The 24,068-nt window shown below is 41.1% G+C and overlaps 2 protein-coding genes across 4 annotated transcripts in view; one reads left to right on the forward strand and one right to left on the reverse strand.

Annotated features, from left to right (window-relative positions):
* The first annotated feature begins 1,726 nt into the window (after nucleotides 1–1,726).
* On the forward strand, nucleotides 1,727–6,380 carry LOC114451355 (G1/S-specific cyclin-D1-like). Its single transcript, XM_028429890.1, has 6 exons — nucleotides 1,727–1,934; nucleotides 2,051–2,314; nucleotides 3,941–4,156; nucleotides 4,423–4,582; nucleotides 5,397–5,545; nucleotides 5,626–6,380. The coding sequence occupies exons 2-6, from the start codon at nucleotides 2,111–2,113 to the stop codon at nucleotides 5,782–5,784; spliced, it is 888 nt and encodes a 295-aa protein (XP_028285691.1). The 5' UTR covers nucleotides 1,727–1,934; nucleotides 2,051–2,110; the 3' UTR covers nucleotides 5,785–6,380.
* Nucleotides 6,381–8,467: 2,087 nt separating this feature from the next.
* bcar1 (BCAR1 scaffold protein, Cas family member) overlaps nucleotides 8,468–24,068 on the reverse strand; it is a 62,479-nt gene continuing 46,878 nt past the window's right edge. For all 3 annotated transcript variants that reach the window (XM_028429889.1, XM_028429887.1, XM_028429888.1), the window contains 6 exons: nucleotides 20,513–20,659; nucleotides 12,611–12,706; nucleotides 12,021–12,401; nucleotides 11,056–11,928; nucleotides 10,648–10,737; nucleotides 8,468–10,099 (listed from right to left, as the gene is read on the reverse strand). In XM_028429889.1, the coding sequence (XP_028285690.1) occupies nucleotides 9,554–10,099; nucleotides 10,648–10,737; nucleotides 11,056–11,928; nucleotides 12,021–12,401; nucleotides 12,611–12,706; nucleotides 20,513–20,659 (2,133 nt within the window). In that variant the 3' untranslated portion in view covers nucleotides 8,468–9,553. The remainder of the gene's footprint in view (nucleotides 10,100–10,647; nucleotides 10,738–11,055; nucleotides 11,929–12,020; nucleotides 12,402–12,610; nucleotides 12,707–20,512; nucleotides 20,660–24,068) is intronic.

A 24,068-nucleotide genomic window follows, 5' to 3' on the forward strand; every position in this document is an offset into this window, starting at 1 on the left:
GTCACATGTATGATTAGAGTCTGACCCTAAACACATCTATACAACAATGTTGAGGATTTGACAGAGCGCCACCTACTGGCTACACAACATGTTGTGTTTTCATAGGTTTTTCTGCCTGCCCCTCTGGCCTGTTTTGAGTAGGATCATGAAAACTAGCACATATATGTATCACCTACAGACGCACCAAAAAGTCTCTTGGACCCTCCCTCCAAACCCAACAGGAAGTCCACCATTTTTACTTTTGCAGCCATTTTTCAAGATTTGTGACCCTGCTACAAAACTTTTCACGCCTCACATACTTCATCCAATCCAGCTAAAATTCACTGTGCCCACTCAGGACACCATAGGGAATAGGTGCATTCCAAAACTCTTTCAAAAGTGTTACGGTGTGGCAGGGGCGTGGCCTCAAAGTTGACCATCTGCCATTACAAAGGCTCTATTTTTTGCAGTACCATCCACATAGTTCATGCAATGTGAACAAAATCTTACAGTACTGCTATGGACGCGAGTCTGAACAGATATATATGCTAATATGATGATACGGTCATAGTGCTACCTACTAGCAACAGGAACTTTCTCTTGTAAACATGTCTTTGTTGTACATCTGTGGAAATGAGAGGAGAGGAGAGGAGAGGAGAGCATAGGAGACGAGAGCAGAGGAGGGGAGACAGCGATGGACCCGCAGATCACGACTTGTACGAGGGCCTACAATGCTGCTTGCAGCTTTATTTTTTTTGTTTGGTTTTTTTAATTATACCATGGTGTGATATATGTTAAGAATCAGAATCACAATTCCTTTTTTTATCCCAGAGTAAAAGTTCTTTTTGTTACAGACATGCAAGTTTCCCAACCAAGAAATAAAAAGATAGGCATAGAATATAAAATATATATAATAAACCACCTCAGTAAAATGAACAAGCAATCAATAAACAAGCATCCAGATGTACATTTTTCAGACTGTATAACTCCTCCCCTTTCTTCAGACTGTATAACTCCTCCCCTTTCTGTAGGGAGAAGAGCTAGATAATCATGTCAGGCATCACTGTCATTCCCTCCACTTGTCTATATTTATGTTTACTTAGCACCTTACATCTCCATATTTGTATCCATGTATCATATATTGTGCTCATACTGCGTACTGTACTCTTATTTTGGATTATAGTGACACTTATACTCTGTACTTAACTGCATTTAATGTAACTTGATACCTCTGGCACAAGAATTTCCTTCGGGATTAATAAAGTTTTATCTTATCTTATCTTATCTTATCTTATCTTACATTGGCATGTCTGTGGGAGTTTGTATCAGTGTGTGAAAAAAGAAACCTTGTATCATTTGAGCAGGAAACTAAAAGGCTGATTTGAATGTAATATACTGCAAATTACTGCTTGGATTTTATTTTAGTTTTACTCTGATTCTGTCTGTAGCGTTTCAACTAATGGTAACCCGGTTTAACTCTGAATCCGGAAGTATCTTACAATCTTTCAATCTAAAATACAAGCCACAATTTCCCGATTAATAAGAATAATAAACTTGCAATTCTACCTTAACCCCAAAAACGTGTAGTAATCTAATAATGATTATTAGTTATGTATCTATCTACCCATTTATTTGTTTATATGTTTGTTAGATGACTTGTCTTTTATTATGAAGTGTACTTCCGGACACGTTTTTACGTTACGCTGTGTGATTTGACGCAGGCCGGTAATATAAGCGGAGGAGCAGCAGTGGGAAGTGTGTGTGGGGATGTGTGTGTGTGAGTGAAGCGAGCTGCCTGCTGCTGCTGGAGGAACCTTGCGGCTCCGGTTTGTCTTGTTGGTTCGTCTCGTGCAACAAAAGAAAGCGACGCACACCCGACGAAAAGGGACAAACTATCAGTGGAGACAGACAAGCAGTTCTTCTCGTTAGCACAACTTTCGTTACTATTCTAACAGGTAACTAACGGAGGTGTTCTCCACAAATAAAGCTGGAAATCGGAAGGATTTGTCTACAGATTATGGGACCGCGAAAGATTGCTGTTAGTTAAACTGTAGTTTGTTTTATTTGTCAGCATAGTGACAGTACGGACAGGGCTCAAACAGGCCAAAGTGGTGCAGACAGCGTAAGGTAAATGGAGCCCCAGCTGTTGTGCTGTGAGGGGGACGGGCCTGCTATCCGGAGGGCCTACCGAGACTCAAACCTGTTGACTGACCGGGTACTGCACGCTCTGCTGCGGGCAGAGGATAAATACCTCCCCGCTCCAAACTACTTCAAATGCGTCCAGAGGCAGATAGCCCCCTACATGAGAAGGATAGTGGCTACCTGGATGTTGGAGGTGAGTTTACGACAGCCACATTTTCTCTTTCAAAGTTCCTCCTGCTTATCCGTGAAGTCTTTTTTGTGTCCACTCATTCAGCCATAGAAGCATATATGTGACTTAGGCTATCAAACTTGAGGAGAGCCTGCTCTTTATTTACGATGAACTGAGATGGCGGAACGTGTGAGTGGGTCTCCTGAGAGCAGTACGGATTGTTCCACTCGATTCTGGATTCGTTTTAATGGCATTAGGACGTTTGTATAGTAGAAGCAGAGTTGTTGTTATTGTAAAGACAAATGAAAATGTACGGTGATGTTCAGGTAAACAACGCGAGAACACTGGAAATGTGTGGAGAGGATGTCGCGAGCCGCCTCTGTGGGCCACGCGCTGCCTTTGTGTGCGAGGCTGAGCAGCAACTCTGAGGAGTTCCCTGAAGCTTCCTGCACACACGGAACACCTGCTGCATGTGTGTCTCGGCTTTTAAGTGGTTGTCTTTGTTTGTTGTTCAGCCTCAAGTGTTTTTTGATTTATTGTGTGTGTATATGGTCACATAAATTATCGTTATGGTCTTTTAAGAAGAATTTTTTCTCACATTAACTTTTTTGAGAATAAATCCAGATATACGGACGCGCTGACCTGCCACTATAAAATTTTTAAAAAATCGTTATCTCGTTATAACGCGAAACCTTTTCATGTTTTAACGTGATAGCGTCTACCGCGTTATAAACACTGTTATAACGTATTAGCGTTTCAAGTTATAACGTTAAGGGGTGAAAACAATGATACTGCGGCAATACAGATATGACAAAATTAACATAGCAAATATTTTACAGCACAGAGACGATGGTGCTCACACAAGAAATGAACATTTACACATACTTTATCGCATAACTTACAAGATGATGACATTTAACCTGTGTGATAAAGTACGTCCTATTTTGTCAATGTGCAATACATTTCCCACATTTTTAAGCCACATACTCATCACGCATCATCAGATTTCCATGCCCATTTCTTTTTCCACTTTTCTAAATGAACTTGATGTCAGACTTTATATATTTTTGTAGAACCCTTACCCTTGCTTCATATGTATTGTATCAGCTCATGCATTGTCATTACGCTGGTCCTAATGAATAACTGTAGTGGTAAAAACCGAAAAAATGTCACATAGCATAAGAAAATGCAGATGTCATCCATTTGCTTAAGTGGCTCCGTTGTTTACAACACTCAGCACTGTCTGCGGCACATGTAGCAGTGTAAGCATCACAGCTGAGCAGATGGTGGTGCTGTGAGGCGAACAGTAAGTTGCTTATTGTAGTTGGTGACATACATTACTGGAAGATTAAACAAAGACCCAAACATTTTTTTCCTTTTCAAAACAAAACCTAGACAACTACCTAGCAAGGTAGCTGAGTGTCAATATAGCGCACATAAATATGATGATCTATAGACATTGGCATATTTTACTACTAAAAATGATTGTATGTTACAAAAGTCTGACTAACTAATCTGACTTGACTTTTTATGGGTAACATGAAGCCACAGGATTTTGCTCTAGATTTGTGACCTGCTGTGTTTGAACCCTTCTTACACCAATATAGTAAAATATGAAATGACAGTATTTCTGTCTGATTGTCTGTGCAGGTATGTGAGGAGCAGAAATGTGAAGAGGAAGTCTTCCCTCTGGCTATGAACTACATGGATCGCTTCTTATCAGTGGAACCCACTAAGAAGAACCACTTACAGTTACTAGGAGCGGCCTGTATGTTCCTGGCATCCAAACTGAAGGAGACGATCCCGCTCACTGCTGAGAAACTCTGCATCTACACAGACAACTCCATCACACCTTCTCAGTTGCTGGTACGTCATCAAATTCTGATCATGGCTTTTACATGTCACTTCAAGATCTCCCAGCAGCTAGAAGCCAAATACGTATGGATTTTATGAGCCTTTATGTCCCCAATTTCCACTATTCATGGTCCCCGGGGGACTACTCTGGTCACCCCTGACCTTGTTTAAAACCCCAAATCACCAGGAGTAGCCACATGCATCTATCACTTTCTTTGAAAAACCCTGCATCTGTCTGTCACACTTGAACCTGTCTTTCTGTCCTCATCCACCCACAGCAAATGGAACTGCTGGTTTTGAACAAGCTCAAATGGGACCTGGCTTCATTAACGCCCCTTGACTTCATTGACCACTTCCTGTTTCAGCTGCCAGTCAAGAAAGAGAACAGGCCCATACTCAGGAAGCATGCTCAGACATTTATTGCACTTTGTGCCACAGGTATGTACATCGTGATGGTACACACATTATGGTCACATTTGTCTGGAACTGTGTCTTTTCTGGTCATCAGAATGTAATGTTCAGTGTGCTGTAAACAGATCAGTCACAAAAGAAGGCTACCAGGCACTCAGTGGGATGCTAAACAGGGGAAAGATTAACCTTTTAAAGTTCTTTGTGAAAAAATGCACATATATTAAGTTAAAAGCTGCACGTCATCAGTCTACCATAAAAATGTGTAGTAATTTCAGAGCAAAGCACCCAGACACATGGGCCATATGGAACTGCTTTTGATCCTTTAGATCTTTAAATATATAACACTGATCATGCCCCACCCCTGTACTTAGGAATATCATATGCACATGTTGTTAATTGCTAGGATTATCGGTTAATTTTAAGGCCAATTAAGAGGTGTTTTAGATCGATGGGATGCAAAACAGAGCATTCTTCCATTTTATTTTAACAACAACAGGGATCACAAATTTGTGAAAGTACAATATGGCACATACCAAGGAGATCTCTGTAGACCTCAGAAAAAGATCAAATGAAAAAATGCTGCATGAGAACATTATTCCTTCTGTGAAAGGTGTCATGATTTGGGCTCGTTTCCCTGCATCTGGGCAAGGAGACTTGGGGAGTAGGGTTCTTTTGGTAATATTTATGCAGAAATATTTGAATTAAGCTAGTTCACAAGCACCACTGCATGAAAATAAAAAATTGAGATGGGTGTTAGACTGGTGTTTTTTGGTTTGGTTTATATCATCTTATGTGTAAAAGGTGCCATTTTAACATGATGTTCCACTGTCGTACTCTTAAGATGTTAAATTCATAGCCAGCCCTCCGTCCATGGTAGCAGCAGGTAGCATGGTGGCTGCAGTGGAGGGCTTACAAATGAGAATGGTGGGCAATACCATGATGTCCCAAAAACTGACACAGCAGCTCGCGCAGACCATCAGGAGCGACCCGGTAAGTGTGATACACATTGCATTCATGCTTGACCGAGAGCATCTGTGACTTTCGAACTTATATCAACTCTCACTCCTCAGGACTGTCTCAGAGCATGTCAGGAACAAATAGAGGCACTGTTGGAAACCAGTCTCAGGCAGGCACAACAGCAGCACTCGGTTACCATGGAAAACAAGAACATCAATGAGGGGCAGGACCCCTCAACTACACCAACAGATGTACGGGATGTAAACATCTGAGTGAGGAGAAGCAGACTGAAATGCAGAAGTTGACAGGGATCTCTGACACACCCAGATATCAAATACACTGGACTCCACAGTCTGGTAACTGTTCACTGAGGTGCAGAATAAACTGTGGCAGCATGTTCACAACAGGAATTCAGCTAACACAGACGGAATGGCTGGAAAAAGTATGTTACATGTGTTGCATACACCCTCAAGGTAAAGGTTATCTCTCTTCAAGGCTTGCTCACGTAAGGAGTGAGCCAGTACTGGATGCAACAACCCAACGTGTTTTTGCAGAGACATTGAAATTACACCTCTCTCCCCAAGATGAAGTGTCAAGCCTCAGACCCTGAAACTAGAAGGCATTCTTACACGGTAATGCTCTGTTATTACAACATTTTATGGTTTTTGCGGTGGGACATAACTGAAATAATCTCTTTACACTACCCAATTTAAATAATTGCATTGTTGTACTTTATGTACTACTGTATGTCCTCATTTCTGAACTCTAGCAATCACAGACTTGAGGACATGATTCTTTTTAGAAACCTTTCATTTCATTAATTTCAAGTCAGGTGTATTTAAAAAAAAAAATAAATATAAAAAATCTATTTGTAAGTTTGTCTTTTTTAAACCTCAAATGCTGCAACTAAACATTTTGATAAATTTGGAACTAGGTGAACAAACAAGATTACAATAAGTTAAGAGAAATATGAGGCCATTAGTAGTGGTAATTTGTTGGATCAACAATTGATCAGGCAGACCTGTAACCTGAAAAGTTCCTGTTTGTAATGGTGCCTTAAGAATCAAAGGCTGATCTTTTGCTTGATATTTTAATCATGTTTGGCAAGCAGGTCAGCAAATGGCAGCTTCACATCACACTACTTTTACTGCTGTTTTGTAAGCATCAAAAACCATCATCTGATGCAGCCACACAGGTTAGGTAGAAGAACAGAAAAGTGAAGGAAACTGGAGGCAAGGTAAAGAAAGTGGTAGAGGTGAAAGCACTGTTGAGACAATCACTAGGTCAAAAGTGACAGTGATACTGAAACTACATTTCAAACGCTTACTGGTACTTGTAAATGATTTTACAAGGCCAGGAAGGAGAGCTCACAATAATGGATATAATGTGTATTGATCACCAGCTGCAAAGGGTTAGATGACTCATGCCCTTCCTTGTTACACTCTACCAGTGTCCCTACATGTCCTGGAGAACCTGGGCTGTTTGATTAGTATTCTAGTCCTGGACAGTGAGGTAAATAGTATAATTGGAAAATAATCTTTTGTGTAAAAGCAAATTACTACAACAGATAGGAGGTGAAATGATGTTTAAGGGACCAGATAAATGTTAAAATGGCAGGGTGACAGCATATACAACAAAGCAGAACGGTTCAAGGCGTACAGCCACTTTTATCATGGGAAGGCTGACAATGAGAGAAGATCGTCCCTGTCTGACTAGAAAACCCAGTTTATTTCTCATGTTGAGGACTGAAGAACATACAGAAACCTTACATTTTCATGGAAAAGTGGAATGCTACTGTAAAAGGATGACCATGTATTGTGTCCCATAAGATGTTCTGGTTCTACTTGGAAGTCTGGAATTGAAGTGTCAGATAAGACACAATTAAATGTTAGCATCAGGAAGACTCATTCTTTTGAGCTTGTCATTTTTTAAGTTTTTAAATATGAATAAAGTTTCTGTGTACAAGGTGAAATAATGTAAGCTTACATTACAGATCCATGCTCCAAGTAAACAGATGCACGGAAAAGAATGACTTTTCATGCAAAATGCTGCCATCTGCAGGATATATTTTTTTTTTGTTTCATTTAGCCAGTGCCTGATCTGCTCTATTTGTGCTTATGCAAAATTGGGCACAATAGTGTAGCATGAGTGGAGCTGGTAAGCTACAGATGTACAAAGACGGACATTTTATTGATGCATACATTTAACTGAAAATGCAATTTATACACATTAAAAAAATCACCCACCCTGTGTGTGTAATGAGCAATTACAATATTTATAGAGATAAATGCCAATGAAACAAGCGTAGATTTTTGCTGTGAAGTTGTGGATTTTAATGTTGGTTGGTGGGAATGGACAAAAGTAGGAGCATGTTTCAGTATGCTCAGTATGCCATTTACTCCAACCTCTCATTCTTTGTCAAACCCTAGCCAGTCAGGTGCAACACACAGCCACACAAGAATTACAGTGGATCATCTTTCTTTTTGTGTAACTAAAAATGGAAAGTATAAACCAATGTAATACTGTCAAAACTTTGAAGACAGTGTATAACCTCTAGGTATTTACATCTTTATTAACAAAACAACTAGGCTGAGAACCAGGCAGGGATGGTGCCTAGAAAAAATCAACTGGATCTATGAATAGAAATGCTCATTTCTTCACTCACTCGTGCCATACCGTACAGTAACCTTTGTGTTTTATTTTGTTTAAAGCATACAAAAAGTTTGGCAGACAAATAATCCCTGGGATCACACACATAAAAATGACACAGAGGCTTTTCTAACAAACAATAAATATATGATAAGTACTAACCATTGTCTCATCATACAAAGCTCCTTGTTTTCTCAATTTCTCATCATAACTTTTCAGTTATTGTCAGGAGATCAACAAGTCAGTGGCTGATCATTTCTGTTTCATTTTTGTCGGTTTGTAGTCGTTTTCCTGTCATGACTCATGGTTAGTTGTAGTTTAATTACTTATTTAGTGTCCTCTTTTTTTTTTTTGGGGGGGGGGGGGGTCTTAGGTACCTCAACTTGGCACGGGTGCCCTGTGTCACATGGTTTTTTAAAAAAACTTCACACAGTGAAAACAGTGTGGGATCATATTTTGACAAAAAATACAGTATCACTGTCAGAGAAAAAAAAGAAATGCAGGTTTAATCACATTTGCTGATTTAGTCCTTTACACTCCTTTCTCTAATACATGCCTCTTCCAACATAACATACATTTTCAAAAAGAAAAAAAAAGAAAGAAAAGAAAAAGGCACAGAGAGTATTTTTAATGGTGCCAGCAGTTCTGAAGCTGGGCAGCTTCTTAAACCAGACTTGAACACAGCAGCACCATGGCAACATCAAGTCACCAGGTTTTTTTGGAAAACTGTGTCTTTGTCGGGGATGGAAAAGAGCTTAGACATACTACAACATAGAGGCCTACATATTTTCTGGAATATACACATCCATAACAATAATGATACCAGGATCAAGAATCAGAGCCATAATTATAGTGTATAGCAACAATAATAACAATTATTGATACTGTCTAAAAACTACACTTATGTTATCATCTTTTCTTTATTTAAAACATATATCAGTTCATTCATATTTATATACTTGAGGTTCTAGTTTTTTTCTTTCTTGTTTTTCTGACTTAATAGGTAACTTAAATATTTACAATGATTACTTTACAGCCATTGGCCCAGCCCACTGAAAATAAAATGTTCTGTTCTTTTTTAGTAAAAAGCCACAGAGGGGGGAAGGAATAAGAGAGGAATGGTCCCAGTGACAGGCGACATCAGGAGGGACCAGAGGATGGATGTGAGGTCAGTGTTCCCCGTCCCACAAGGGGACGCAGTTCCCAAAGATTTAGGGCCACATGGGTTCCATGCTACATGTCACTAGTGTAAGAGATGGAAAGCCTTGCTCTGCCAAGGATCTCCACCCTCACACTAGAAGGTTGTGCTCCAAGGAGCAGGTTCTCCTTCCCTGTGCTGCAGGGCTTATCCACCTTGTGTCACACATCTCAGTTTGTGTTACTGTGTTCCTGCTACATCACCAGCAGCTGTCCCAGCACCATTCTGAACTGCTGTGTGCATCCTGCCAGCTCCCTCACCCTCTCAGTCATCTCTCTGGTGGCTCCTGGGGAAGGATACTGAAGTGCTGCTGTCTTTGTACTGATCACAATGTCTTTGAGTTTTTCACAGAGGGTGTTGCTGCTCTGGGCTACCCGGGCCCTCACATCTGGGGACTTGGCCTGGCGTGAGAGTGTGTCACCGATAAAAACCAGCTTGTGTGCACTGAGGATGACAAATTTGCTGTGTGCCACAAAGATCTTTGGTGGCTGGTTGGAGTTGACAGCAGTAAAGAAGGCATCAATGGCATTGGTAACCGTGGTGACGTTCTGCTCACATTGCTCCTGGTAAAAGAGGAGAAGCTGTCGATCACCGTGGCATAACTTAGAGGAGGAGGGCTCTCCAGAGCCATTCTGGGCCAGCTGGTTGGCCAGAAGGTGGTGTGGGGGTGGAACCCATCCTGTCATGTCGTTGTTGATTGGCTGACTGACTTCCTGTTCTAACCACTCAAACTGCTTAATCTAGAAGAAAAAGAGTAGGGAAAGCGGCAGTTAATATTTAACAAAAATATAATGTAAAGACGTTTTAACAGTAAACAACACTGCGCTATTCTTAGAGAAATTCTGGTGGGGTGTTTTAATGTCTTGTGTCTGCAAGCATAAAGGAAAATGGAGCAGCTGAGGAAGCTGAAGCCAGCAAATCAGATGGTAAGTCAAGTCTAAACAGAGAAAGTTGTCATTAACCTAATGTCCATCAGCTGAGGGTGGCCTGTTAGCTGTGTGTTGTGACAGCACCTGTAGACTGTACCTGGCTATAAGCACCTCCTGTATAGACTGTAACTCTTACCGTAACAATTTGTGTTGTTCAGTTCTGTTTTGTTTGTTGATTTTAGTTTCTATTGGAAAGATTGGGGCAGTGCAGTGGTTTTCCTAACACTCGTGCAAAATATGAGTCTGGCTTATAGAGTTATACTGACAATAATTGTCACAAATGTCTACATTTCTTATGCTAAACAAATGATGAACTGAGGCACAGGACAGAACAGACAGACAGACAGACAGACACACACCTGTTGCTGTTCCAGTTGTGCTTTGTTGTGTCTGATAATATTGCCTTTCTCCAGCAGCTGTCTTTGGTTTTTCTCAAACTCTTCCTTTCCCTGACAGATGAATACACACATACAGATGTTATACCACTTGGACACTTTAAACACAGCTCTGAGAAGAAGTAGAGAAAAACTGGTGACCAACTGCTTGTCATACGTAGGTAAGTAGGTAAAAATGTTTCCCAAATTAATTTATAGGGTAATATATTTGCTTATAACTTTTCAAAAATAAAAACACATTTATAGCAAAAGCTATGACAAATTCTGTGCAAATGCTTAGAAGTTATCAAACCATATGAAACACTTTATTGAGGAACATCCCTGTGCAGGTAGGAGCTGTTTTGGTGGCAAGTAAAAAGCATAGATGTGTACCTGTAGATGTACATAGTCATAGTCTTCCATCCAGCCTTCTTCTGTGGTCTCATACGGCCTGTCCTCACCTTCCCCTTCCTCTGCAGCGGTAAACTTTGGTGGAGACGGGAGGGGCCGTGACTGAATGTTTACTTTCTCCCCACCCTGATGGCTTCCACTTCCTGATCCTGTGTTGTGACCACTGATCTCCCCAGGGATTGGAGGAAGTGGCAGCTGCTGTTGCTGTCGGGTGGGCCGTTTGAAGAGCAGTGAGGCGTTACCATGGAGAAAGGAGGCAAGCTGCTTGGTGTCATCAGGGATGCCGCGGGCTGTCATGACCAGGTGATCTAAGTCATCCCCTCCTAATGGCGGTGTTGCAAGTGCTGTGAGTGACCAAGAAATGGTGTCTAAGCTCTGACTGTGCTGAATCAAACTCTGGAAGACCTCCTCCATCTTTCCCACCTGACGGCCAAGTTTGTTCTGCAGTGAACGGTCTGTAGCCTGGGCAGCGTTTGCCACAGCCCCCCGGGCAAATTCTAGGAAGTCTCGTACAGTGGAACGCAACCGGTCAGCTGCCTGGTGAATGGCTGGGAGGTTCCCCTCCAGATGGGCAGGACATCTCCAGTTACCTGTGATGAATGACATCATTAGGGAAACGCTGGACTCCACAGCTTGCTGCAGACGGGACAGGCGCTCCATGGCCTGTTCCAGGTCCAAAACTAGGGGTTTCCTTGGGTTAGAACCAGAAACTGGAAGAGAGGAGGTGTCGCGGACAGGAACTATGTCTAATGATGAAGTGGAATGATTACTGCGTGTGCTTCCTGTGCTTGAGGCAGACAGACGCTTGAAAGACATAGACAGTTCCTCACTGGTTGACTGGGCATCACGAACAACCTGCAGAAAAGACCAACACAGAATGAATGAAAAGTACTAAGCTAACTGTTTCATTCATCGGCGAAAACCTATTAACTGATGTTGTAGTATACCTGTGGTGGGACATCGTAGACATACTGGTCTCCTCTCTCTCCTCCTCCTCTGTCCTCCCGTTCACGCGGGAAGTCATAGATTTCCTGGGCAGGGTGCACTCCAGGACGCAGCACAGTTGGAATGTCATAGATCTCCTGGGGGGCCTGGGTGATGTCATCCTTATGATGCTTGTCAGTTAGGATTGGGGGAGGGATGTCATACACATCTTCTGGAATTGGTGGCTCGTCGTCATCGTCAAAATTGTTTTGTTGGTACTGGCCAGAAGGTACAGGGGCTTGTTGCTTTAGGTTGGCAAAATGTGGTGGTACATCATAGGTCTCTTCCCTGATTGGCTTAGCATCTGGGACATCTTTACTGACAGAAGGGGGGAAGTCATACACCTGAAGAGAAATAGAGAAACAAAAGTGCATGCTTTTATTCTTCTGTTGAAAGTTAAAAAGGAGTAAGGTGGAGTAAATGTAGTGTATTGTAATGAATAAAATATGGTAAGACACTTTCACCTCAGCAGGGCAGTATAGAGTCTTTATGTTAATTTCTGCTATATACATATGCACAATAATACGTATGGCAAGATAACATAAAGCCTCACCGTCTGCTGTGAGTTCTTGTCTGTACTTGCTGGGGTGTCATATATATCTTGGCCACTAGAGGGACCCTTCACCACCATGGGAGGTGTGTCATACACCTAAACACAGAGGAAAAGACCTGGTTACACACATAGCACTTTACACACTGATACACACACACGTCACAAATGTATCAGTACAATGCAACATGTTACAATATGAATAAGGTGTACATGTGCCCTTGTTATTAAGTAACACTTGTTAGATACTTTATTGATCCCTGAGGGGAAATTCAGGATTGTTTTTACTTACACTCCCACAACATATAAGATATGTATTGTACAGAGTTCACAGCTGCTCTTAGTTTCTCCTAGAAATTGTGTTTCAAATGTTTGTAGCTGATCATCAGGACACACCATATGTGGCCGCTGTGTAGTGGTTTATGTATATCTGGCAAATGATAAGTGTAAGGTTAAGTATTCACTTACAAGGTCAGGACAGGTTGTTTGTTCAACTCTCTCTTTGCATTTAAGACACACAGAAATCCACAAAGTGAAACCTTAATGTCCGACTATGAGGGCTACTTACACAACGGGAAAATACTGCAGAAATATTACAGTTTTTGTCGATTGTTTACACACAAATTCTGGTACTTGAGACACAATGACCACAACATGTAACTCATTTACCAACCCCCTGAACCATTTCTGCTAAACTACAAGCATAATTCCTGCTTTACACTCAAATTGCATTTATAAAACACACTTTTTTCAAAACAGTACACACAATTCTCTGCTTTTGGCACAATTTTCATGCAGAACATATCTTGTTTTCACAAGGAACATACTGCCATTAAAATATGCACACTGACTCATCACAAGGGCAAACACCCATCACACAGTTTTACAATTAGCAATCAGAGCTTTAGCATAAAAGGGCAACAGGTGAGCTCTTCTGTTTTGGAGCAATGGATTGGTGCATGTACTCTCACTAGAAAATGGCAGTACTGCATATCAATACAGTACTCAATGAGTACAGTAGTACAGTAGCTACCCTTGGCCCCTACAACACCGCCCATCTGATCACATTCCTGGACACCCTACACAACACACTCATTCCACCAGATCAGGTAGATGGCCCAGAGCAGCTCAGGTATGTTGTTATTTGGGATAACGTTTCCACAGGGCTGCTCTGGTTCGTAACTGGTTCACTGCCAATGCATACTTTTAATTTGTTTATCTCCCTCCATATTCTTCAATCCTCAATCCTATTGTAGAATTTTTCTGCCTGGAGATGGCAAGTGTATGACCAAAATCCACAAACACGTGTTCCCCTTCTCCAAGCTATGTGGAGATATGGCAGCTGATGCTTTTCATGGCTGGATTCGCCATAAGCTATATTTCCACTGCTTGGCCAGGCAAAACTTGCTTGTGATGTGGATGAGGTGCTGTGGCCAGACTGCAACAGAAGGGAGGATGCAGCATTGTTTTTTTGTTTTGTACTGTAACTGTATACAGTAAATTCTTCTGTTGTTTTGTATGTAGTGTATGTGCAACTTTGTGTTGTTGGGGATGGAATGGGATGTACACTGTATACATTGTTTTTGTAGGAAAAATAACAAAATGTTACCGTGTATTTGTGTGTTCTGAGTATAAAAAACAATGTTCTCAAATATTTTACAACACTAATGTATGTACTGTCAGTCAGTGTAACACTGAACCAAAAAACCAAGTCATTGGAAAACACAACATTCATCATAGTGTTTTACACTGAGCACATCAGTGTGCACGTCAGCTGGTTCTTATAAATGTCTATTCATATGATGGTTTGTGTGTGTCATTTGAAAACAAAAACCCATTTTGAGAAGAAATAACATTGTTTAGAATGTAATGTTTCATTTTGCAGGAGAATTGAGGGGTTTTGCCCATTGTGCGTGTTATTTTGGATTTGTGTGTAGAGTTCTGAGAATATGAGACATGCTTTCAGAAAATGTGTGTAAACAATTGAGAAAAACTGTAAGCAGAAGCAGCACAAAGACTGCCAGTGGTTGAGGAGAGCAGTGTGTTTAGGCTAAAGTAGCAATTAGAGCATGACCGATTATCAGCAAGGCTGATTTTATCGGCCAATATGAGCTGATGATTTGATGATCTATCGTATTAGCCGTATTGCATCTAAAAAAAAGAAAACAAAAAGAAAACAAAATGACGCAGAAAAACATTACAGTTTTTTCTGAATGCTTAAACACTAACAATGATTCTTATAGCAGAATTTCTAAAACTATTAATAGTTATAGCAAAATCACTCACTGAGTTTGCAAAACTAAAAGCAAAAAAACTGCTTTACACTCACTTTGCTTTACAAAACACTTTTGTAACACACAATTTGCAAATGTATAAATATAATCCACTTCACAGCACTCTTTTTGCGGAACTGTAAACACAACTCACTGCTTTACACACAACTTCCAAATGATCAACACACTCCTAGTAAAACTACACACATTTATGGCTGGTATTTACACTATTTTGCCAACTGTCTGGCTACACTGTCACATGTGAGAACTGTTTTACATCATTAGTTCACTTTGCAATCAGCATGAGCTCTGTGAATAAGCCACAGGTAAGCTTCAGTGTGGAGAACAATGGAGGGAGAAGGAGACTGAGAAGAGTGAGAATTAGAGGAGGATGAGGACATGAGGAAGCAGGAGGAAGAGGAGGAGGACGAAGACTAGGAGGTGAATTTAGAGGAAGAGGACGAGGAGGTGAAGAGGAAGGAGGAGGGTAAGAAGAAATAGAATTACTGATGTCATCGGAGCTACAGTAGTGGATCATGTGGTCAACCATGGAATGAATCACACTAAGTTTTGTAGGTGTACCATACTCTAATGAGAAAAACAACAATACTGTACATGTAAAACTGAAACTGTTACTCCACAGAATTACTAGACATCCAGCATCTGGAAGGAGGCATGCGAGGATATGGACCAGGCATCATGTCAGGCCTGGATAAGGCACTCCAGGAGATATTTTCCCCAGTGACTTGGACTAGAAGACATTACATGTGACGTTGATGAAATTCTGTAGCCGGACCCAGAGAGACGACAAGGCTGATTTTCTCTCTCTCTCTCTCTTTCAGTGAAATTGTATGTTTTCTTGTGATTGTTTTGATGTGTGTGAATAAACATTCATACTTGAAATTGGAATCCTTGTGTTTATAGAACTATTTATGACAAAGGTTTGACCTCACATGGACAGACCTTGTGCACAGAGAAAGCAAAAGCCAGATGTGTTTTCAGTTAATACCATCAGTGTGTAGTTGGCACATTGTGCGCTTAGTAATATGATGGTTTGTGTTAACTGTTTGGTACAAAAATACCATTTTTACAAAGGTTTGAAGAGTTAAGCTATGTATTAGCTTTTGCAAGAGATCTACAATGTTTTGCTGATTTGGTGTAAAGTTTTTTTATTTGTGTGTAGAGTTTTGCACAAATAGCCAATAGTTACAGAAATGTGCTTAAGCAATCAGAAAAAACTGTAACCATGACCACCATGTCCACTAGGCAGGCATCTGAGGCCAGCAAGAGGTAAAGAACTCCATGCGTATGACCAGCTGATCAAAACAGTCAGACCTGCACTCTCACTTCTGGCTGTGGTAAGTTTGCCTTTGTTACTTGATACATTGCTTTAGTAACAGTAAGAACAATCCTTCTCAAATAATTCTCCTCTGAGCCCAAATATCCACGACAAAAGATGTCATTTTACAATATTACGGTACTTTAGTAGCATCTTTTAGCATACAACGCCACTCATTGTTAAAAGCGGCTGAGTGGGCAAGCAGGCTAATCGACAGCTTATTGAGGAACTCTGTTGACAGCATCCAGGGATCGTTCAGTATTTGCATGGAAAAATAAATTTAAATGATACATCACACGCAATCGCACACGCAATCATTCAGTCATTGCCAACATTGGTCGAAGACCAACTCAAAGAGTGCTTCAAGCAGATAGACCTTAGCTACCTTCCTGAAAAATACAAAGTCTGGTGCTACCAATCTACGCTGTATCATCGTGTGATGCGGCCACTGAAGACGTCCGAAATTACAGCAACAGCAGTCAGAAAATTGGATGCCGGGGCCATTGGTTACATCTACAAGTGACTTGGACTTCCAAGATGCCTGTCTGATGCCTCCCTGTTCGGAAGAAATGCACTCCATATACCGCTTAAAACATCTCCACTGGCTACAGGCGTGAGAAGTCCAGGCTGGTCCTGGAACTTGGACAGTTGAATGACCAGTCGAGTGTTTTTATGAGATGAGATGAGATGAGATGAGAAATTCACAGTGTTACAGCAGCAACAGCATACATAAGAATAAAAAAATATATATAGAAAAATAGATAAATAGAATGAACACAAAGTGAATGAATGCTTGATTAAATACCTAAATACATAAAGATGACAGTTTACATTATATACAAAAGAGCTGTAAAAAAAATACAGTTATTGCACTGCATGACCAAGTTATTATACAGGAGGTAGTGTGGTCTTAGCTAGGAGTGGATATATACACACATATACATATGTACACACACATATACACATAAGCTACTGCGAGCAGGCCTGATTGTAAAGTCTGATGGCAGCACGTAGGAAGGACCTGCGATAGCCCTCTTTTACACAGTGTGGATGGAGCAGCCTGTCACTGAAGGAGCTGCTCAGTGCTGTGACAGTGCTTTGCATGGGGTGGGTGGTGTTCTCCCTCATGAAGGATAGCTTTGCCAGCATCCTCCGATCCCCCACCTCCTCTACAGGATCAAGTGGGCTCCCCAGAACAGAGCTGGCTTTCTTAATCAGTCTGTTCAGTCTCTTCCTGTCTGCTGCCGAGGTGCTGCTGCTCTAGCAGACCACTACATAAAAGATGGCAGATGCCACCACAGTGTCATAAAAAGTCCTCAGCAGTGGTCCCTATACTCCAAAGGACCTGAGTCTCCTCAGGAGGTGCAGTCTGCTCTGGCCCTTTTTGTATAGTGCAACTGTGTTGTCAGACCAGTCCAGTTTCTTGTTCAGATGAACCCCCAGGCACTTATAAGAGTCCACTACCTCAATGTCCAGTCCCTGGATGTTCACTGGTGTGGGGCAGGAGTGGTTGTGCCTATGAAAATCCACCACCAGCTCCTTCGTTTTACCCACGTTTATCTGGAGATCTTTGGCACCGGCACCACACATAATGTTTTACACAGTAGTGGTACCTTTGCCAACCTCAGGCTTAGGTTGAACATGTGCTCAAAGATCCCACACAGCTGTTCAGCACAGGACTTCAGGAGCCTGGCACTGATGCCGTCCGGACCTGTAGCTTTCCTCGCCTTGATCTTAGTCAGCTCGCTCTTTACCTGGTACCTTGGCATGGTCAGAGTGGTGCAGGGGGCTGTGTGGGGGTTGGGCTCTGGACAGAAGGTGCAGTGACTGTGTTACTCAGTTGAGTAGCCTGAGATGTAGGGGGAGGGGGGAGGCAGTGGGGGTGGGGGTGCAGTCCACAGTAGGTGCAGGCAGTAGTGATTGCTGCTGGGAAAACATGACTGGGGGAGGGCTGAATGGCTGGTCAAATCTGTTGAAGAAGAGGTTCAGGTCATTCACCCACTTCTGGTCCCCCGTCGGCTGGAGGTTGTTCCCCTTGTAGCCAGAGATGTTCTTTAGGCCCTTCCAGACACCACTGATGTTGTTGTCCTGCAGCTGAGCCTCCAGTTTCCTCCTGTATATGTTCTTCCCCTCTTTGATCCTCCGCCTCAGTTCCTTTTGCACAGTCCGTAGCTCCTCCCTGTTTCCTGACTTGAAGGCTCTCTTCTTTTCTTTAAGGAGAGCCTTGATGTCAGGGGTGATCCAGGGCTTGCTGTTGGAGAAGCAGCGAACCTTCCTGGTAGGTACATAGCTCTCCATACAGAAGTTGATGTAATCTGTTACACACTGGGTGAGACCATCTATGTCCTCCCCATGGTCCTCTGAAAAAACTTCCCACACAGTGGACTTGCAGCAGTCTTGCAGGGCCTCCTCAGCTTCGTTGGTCCATCTCCTTACTGTGCGTATTGTCCTTCAATCATGATGCTGGTGCTCTGGCTCGTTAGTTAGCTAACTTGTTAGCTAGCGTCGGCTAACATAAATCCGTCTATCAATGACGGGCTGATTAACAATAAACTAAAGTAGGAACACAAGGATCCTGGCCAATAAGAAGTAAACATCCCAGCAGAAGCAGGTTGTCTACTTTGTACCAGCAGGACATGCCATACAAGGCTGCCAACATCAGGACAGAACATCAATCCCTATCCCAGGCAAACACTGGTCAATGATGGCAGATGATGCCAAGCAGCTACACCACCATCACCACACTGAGACCCGATATCGTTCTGTGGTCGACAGTAGAGAAGTGTGTTCTTTTAGTTTAACTGACTTTATGGAAGGAAAAATATATATATAAAAAAGATGTACATATATTGGCCGATATATCAGATTTTTACATCCCAAATATTGGTATCAGTATAACAAAAATAACACAAAATTCCTATATTGGTCAAGCTCTAGTAGCAATAGCCTAAATAAGCAAAGTGAGCTGGGTACTGCACATAGACATTATTGTTAGGTCTGTTAAGGTGTGTATATTTGTCTACAATGTGAGCAGCAGCATTTTAAATAATTTTTAAAAAATGCATTTTAACTTGAAATGTAAGAACTGTGATATCCAGCGGTACTGTTATTGTGACATCTCTGCTACATAACATACAGTGTATGGAGTGTGACGCTCTTTGCTCTGCAACCATACAGTGTGATGAGTTGTTATCCCACATTTTGATCGACGGCTCTTTCAACAATCTACTACATCTTTTAGAACAGCTACACATCTCCCTCATTTCCCCTTTTTTTAAAAAAAAAATTCTCATCATTCAATGTTTTTTGTTTTCTTTAAATCCTTCCTCTAGGGCTCACTTTCTACTCCCTTTCCTCTTCCTATATCTGGCCCCCTTTTTGCTGTGGTTGGATGGATGTGACCTTCCTCATTTGGCTTGTCAGCATCAAGACTCTTCTCTATATTGGGTACACAAACTACCACACATACACACAGCCATTCTCTCTCTTGCACACACACACACACATGCACACACAGCATATAGGCTGCCTTTTGGCTATGAATGACCTTCACTAAAGACAGATCCAATATTTAAAGAGGAAGAGACTGAATATTACCTTACATTAAATATTCATATTATACAGACAGGAAGACTAGTTGGTGCCAGACAATACCACTGTGTGTGTTGTCTAGACTCTTCTCTGATATGACATAATTTGCACCATTACACCTTTGAAGTACAGGGCTGTCGCAGCATACATATGTACAGCAAATGCCACATGGCTGCATTACTGCTAAAAGGAACCAAAATAATTTCTAAAAAAACATACAACACAAAAAAACAAGTTCTACCTTTGAAAATGAACACTAAGCAGCTCTTAACAAAACAGTAAAAAGTGTCAAGTCTTTACAAAAAAAGAAGCTATAATTTGCTGTATTCATACTTGAGAATCAGCTTTATGCCCAAGCATGATTGTACCTGGATTGTACAAGAAATGACTAACTTTACTCCATACAACTGCATCAGGCTATTCCCCAGCACCTTACATCTTGTGTTCAAAATACACATCAATCTTTGCTTTTATTCATCAACCAAGCAATGGTTTCTGAATCAACTGTGATTTCAATCAACAAATGATCTGTCAATGCAAAAAATGTAAAACTATTAACTATTAGTAACCTCCCACCACCTCTTAACTCTGTTTAAAATATGACACATCTGTTTTGCAGTATCTTCATTGGAATTAGAATCCAGATGGATATTACACACTTTTCAAAATCAGAGCTGAAGCAGTCACAAAATGTCCTCTGACCTGTGTGCTGTACTGCTGGCGGATGGGTGGCACGTCATATATGTCCTGCTGGCTCGGCTGATGTCTGGGTGGAACATCATACTCATCCTGTTCTGGCTTGACTGTGTCGTACACATAGACCTGTCCGACACGGGTAGGGACTACCACCTGGGCACAAAGAGAGTGAGACATGAATAAATACTGTGTATCTATAATGTTTATTCACATATTAACAGAGTATTTACACACATCAATGATCAGACTTATTATTTTATTTCAAATAGTCTCTTTCTTTGCATGCATGTTACTATGACAACCGGCAAGGCTTACTAGCATGTCACAGCAGTCACTTTCATCAGCAAGTTAAAAACTTTTTTTTTATTTTGGAGAATGTATTGCGTCTTCATCTTGAATGAACAGAGACTAAAGGTTGTCTGATTACAATGTACCACTGACACACAAGCACACACAGCCCCTATAAAAACAGAGCAGGGGTCCTGTCATAGTTGTCGTGGGAACTGGGCTGCCTTTTGTGTGCCTCTTTAAACTCTGCATTATGTGGTGTGAGTGTAGAGTCAACTAACTAGTCTGGGAAAACACAACAGCTGTGGTATAGCACGTCCTTTCATTTATCTTTCTTCATAATTTCCATGACCTTTCTATTATCAAAACACTGTCACAACAAGCAACCGTGTCCCACGCACACATGAAATCTGGTTTTTATTAGCCATATGCTAATCACCAAAATGGCAGTTGAAATCTCTCAGTCCATTGCATTAAGCAATTCATTACATTTGATAACATGGACACTTAATGTTAGAGACAAAGCTATGGGTTTTAGCTAAAAGGTGTACATCAGTATTGCTACACATTGTCCACTTACATTCTGTATTTGTCGCAAATTTCCACAATAGACTTTACGGTAAAGCACAACTTTATATGTGCTTGTGTGACCAAACTGACACAAACAAACACACTTCAGCTGTTAGAGCTCCGTTTGTGGATTCTGTATTTTATTGTAAAAATAATCCATGTGTTCCCAGAGCAGAATGAATCCTGGGCCATGATGGATCAGTCTGATGCCTACTTTTGTTTCCAGAGAAAAGAAGGATGCATTTCTTAGTGTGTGTCTTCTGAACAGCCTCTACACAGCTCATTTTGGCTGTAATGTTAGTTAGTCAAACGCTACGGCTAAAAATCTGCAATTCAGAAATATTATATAACTAAAGGACAGGCAGAAGTTGTGACCAAAAACCACACAACAAAAACATTGATTTAAAACATGTTACAATTGTTGTCTCCCAGTTGAAAGGTTAGCGTGCCCCCATTCAACCACCATCTGTCACAAGTTTTATAGACTGTAGACACAAGTGGACGACCCTTCTGTGAAGTCAGACACAGGTTTCTGAGGCAGTGCCTAAACTTCCACACAATCACATTACAGACAACCAGGTGAAGCATGAATGGGACAGAGGGGACAGCCATGTAAGCAGGAAACTTACATTCTATGTTGGCACCTATCTGTCCATGTGAAAACTGCACAGTTGTGAGTAAAATGCCCAATTTTAGAGCACAAACACAGGGCTGTAAGGCCCCGTTCACACTGGAGAAAGTCATTCCAGCTAGAGGCAAAATCTGTTGATGAAGTCAGCAAAGGTTTGTATGCATTTTTGCAGTCTAGAGACATTTGCAATTTAAAACATGGCACACACTTGTATCATGATGTGCTGGTATCTATGTTTGTGCTAAGCTTAGTTAAGCTGAGCATCTACTACTGCATCTTGTTCAGACATAAGAGAGGTACAAATGTTTCATCTGACTCTCAAACAGAAGAAAAGTATACAAACAGGACCCCTGTTTGTTTTCAGACCATCGTGACTACTCTCCTGCTGTGGATGTTACATTCCGTGATGCGGTCTCAGAACATAGATTTATAGTTGAGGTCATTTAAAAAAAAACAAAAAAACATTCATCTTTCATGCTTTCAGCTACATTCTAGCCCTGGGAATTCAGTTTAATTGTTCCATCTAGGGATGCAAATTATCGATTAATTCATTAATCGTTAGTTGAATGACCTTATCGATCAATTAACGATTAATTGATAAGCGGTGATTTTCCTGGGCCTAAATTTCCCTCAGTTTCACTAAGATTAAAAGCTAAATATTGTTTACTAAATAAAAACTGCATGTCATATTCCTTAATGAGTAACTTATTGTACCATTGGGGATACAGTACAGTGACATTTATGTAGGCCAGTATAACAAAAATCAGTTGAATAAAATATGGCTCGGCTGTTGCATGTTAAACATAAAGAACATAAAATAAATCCTGAATAGAAAGCTAAACATAATATTATCTTTTAGTAACCTAGTGGGTTAAAACATTAAAAAAACATTAGCAGGGCGTATAATGTCCTTTAATCTGAGAAAGGTGACGGTAAATTTACAGGGCCTCCTTCAGAACAATCCAATTAAGATGTTAGCTGTCCTGAAACATAAACATTACTGTCTGATGTGTTGTCGCTCCTCATACAGACACATGTCCAGGAGTCAAGTGTGTGCGCAGCTTGTTTACAGTGAGGGCAACTACTGAGAACATGTGTTCTATTCAACTAGCATCCTGATTAATTCCAATTACTTCATGTGAGCTGCGTATTCACAGCAAGCACAAATGGAAATACTGATTAACACAAGGCAATCACCTAGTTTGATCTACTTTTGGACTATATTCTGACGGAGAACTGCTACATGCACACAGAGATCACGCAGCAACTGAAAACAAATTCCGTCAACACACCAGCATGGCTAGGCTGCTAATAACTTTCCAACAGACAGCGCGTCGCTTGACACCATTTTCAACGCGTGCTCTCTGTCCGCTGGTGGGAGTGCGCTCACCTGTATGTACGCCTGTGTGTGTGTGTGGGTGTGTTTGGGTGGAACTCCACTGGGCCCAGTACGGAGAGCAGCGGAAAAATGTGCTAGCATGTAGAGACAGAAACGAGACACCGAGCAGAACTGAGGCTGCCACTCGTCATAACGTCTTCAAAAAAATTCAAAACTAAAATATGGCCAGGGCAATTAATTGACAACTAATTTAATTTAATTGATTAAATTCTTAACAACAATTAATCTAAAGTCGATTAACTGTTTACATCCCTAGTTCCATCTTTTCAAAATGTATTTGCAAATGATTCTAGGTATAATTTAGAACACTACTACATGCATGACAACTCAATACACTCTCAGCGCTCAGCAGCTTCCTGTGCATCTTTGTTTTTATGTCTTAAAACTGAACTGTGGCCGGAGAATGGCTGTATCTCTGATGTACTGACCTAAATATCCACCAAAGAAAAGTCACAATCTTGAAATGAATCAGTGGCCTTATAAAAGCAAGGGCTGCATTTTTTTAACCAAGTAAAAAAACAACTCTGATAAAACAAATATTTATTGTATAATAGGTGCGTACCACCATTTTTCTTTGGTGCCTTCTGCCACATCACCTTTGGAACAGCTTGTGATATTCACTTCTGCTAGCTTTTATTTAAAACACAACAAAGAGGTGAGAGAGTCCAGGCTGA

The sequence above is a fragment of the Parambassis ranga genome, chromosome 19 (genome assembly GCF_900634625.1).
Source record: "Parambassis ranga chromosome 19, fParRan2.1, whole genome shotgun sequence".
Lineage (NCBI taxonomy): Eukaryota > Metazoa > Chordata > Actinopteri > Ambassidae > Parambassis > Parambassis ranga.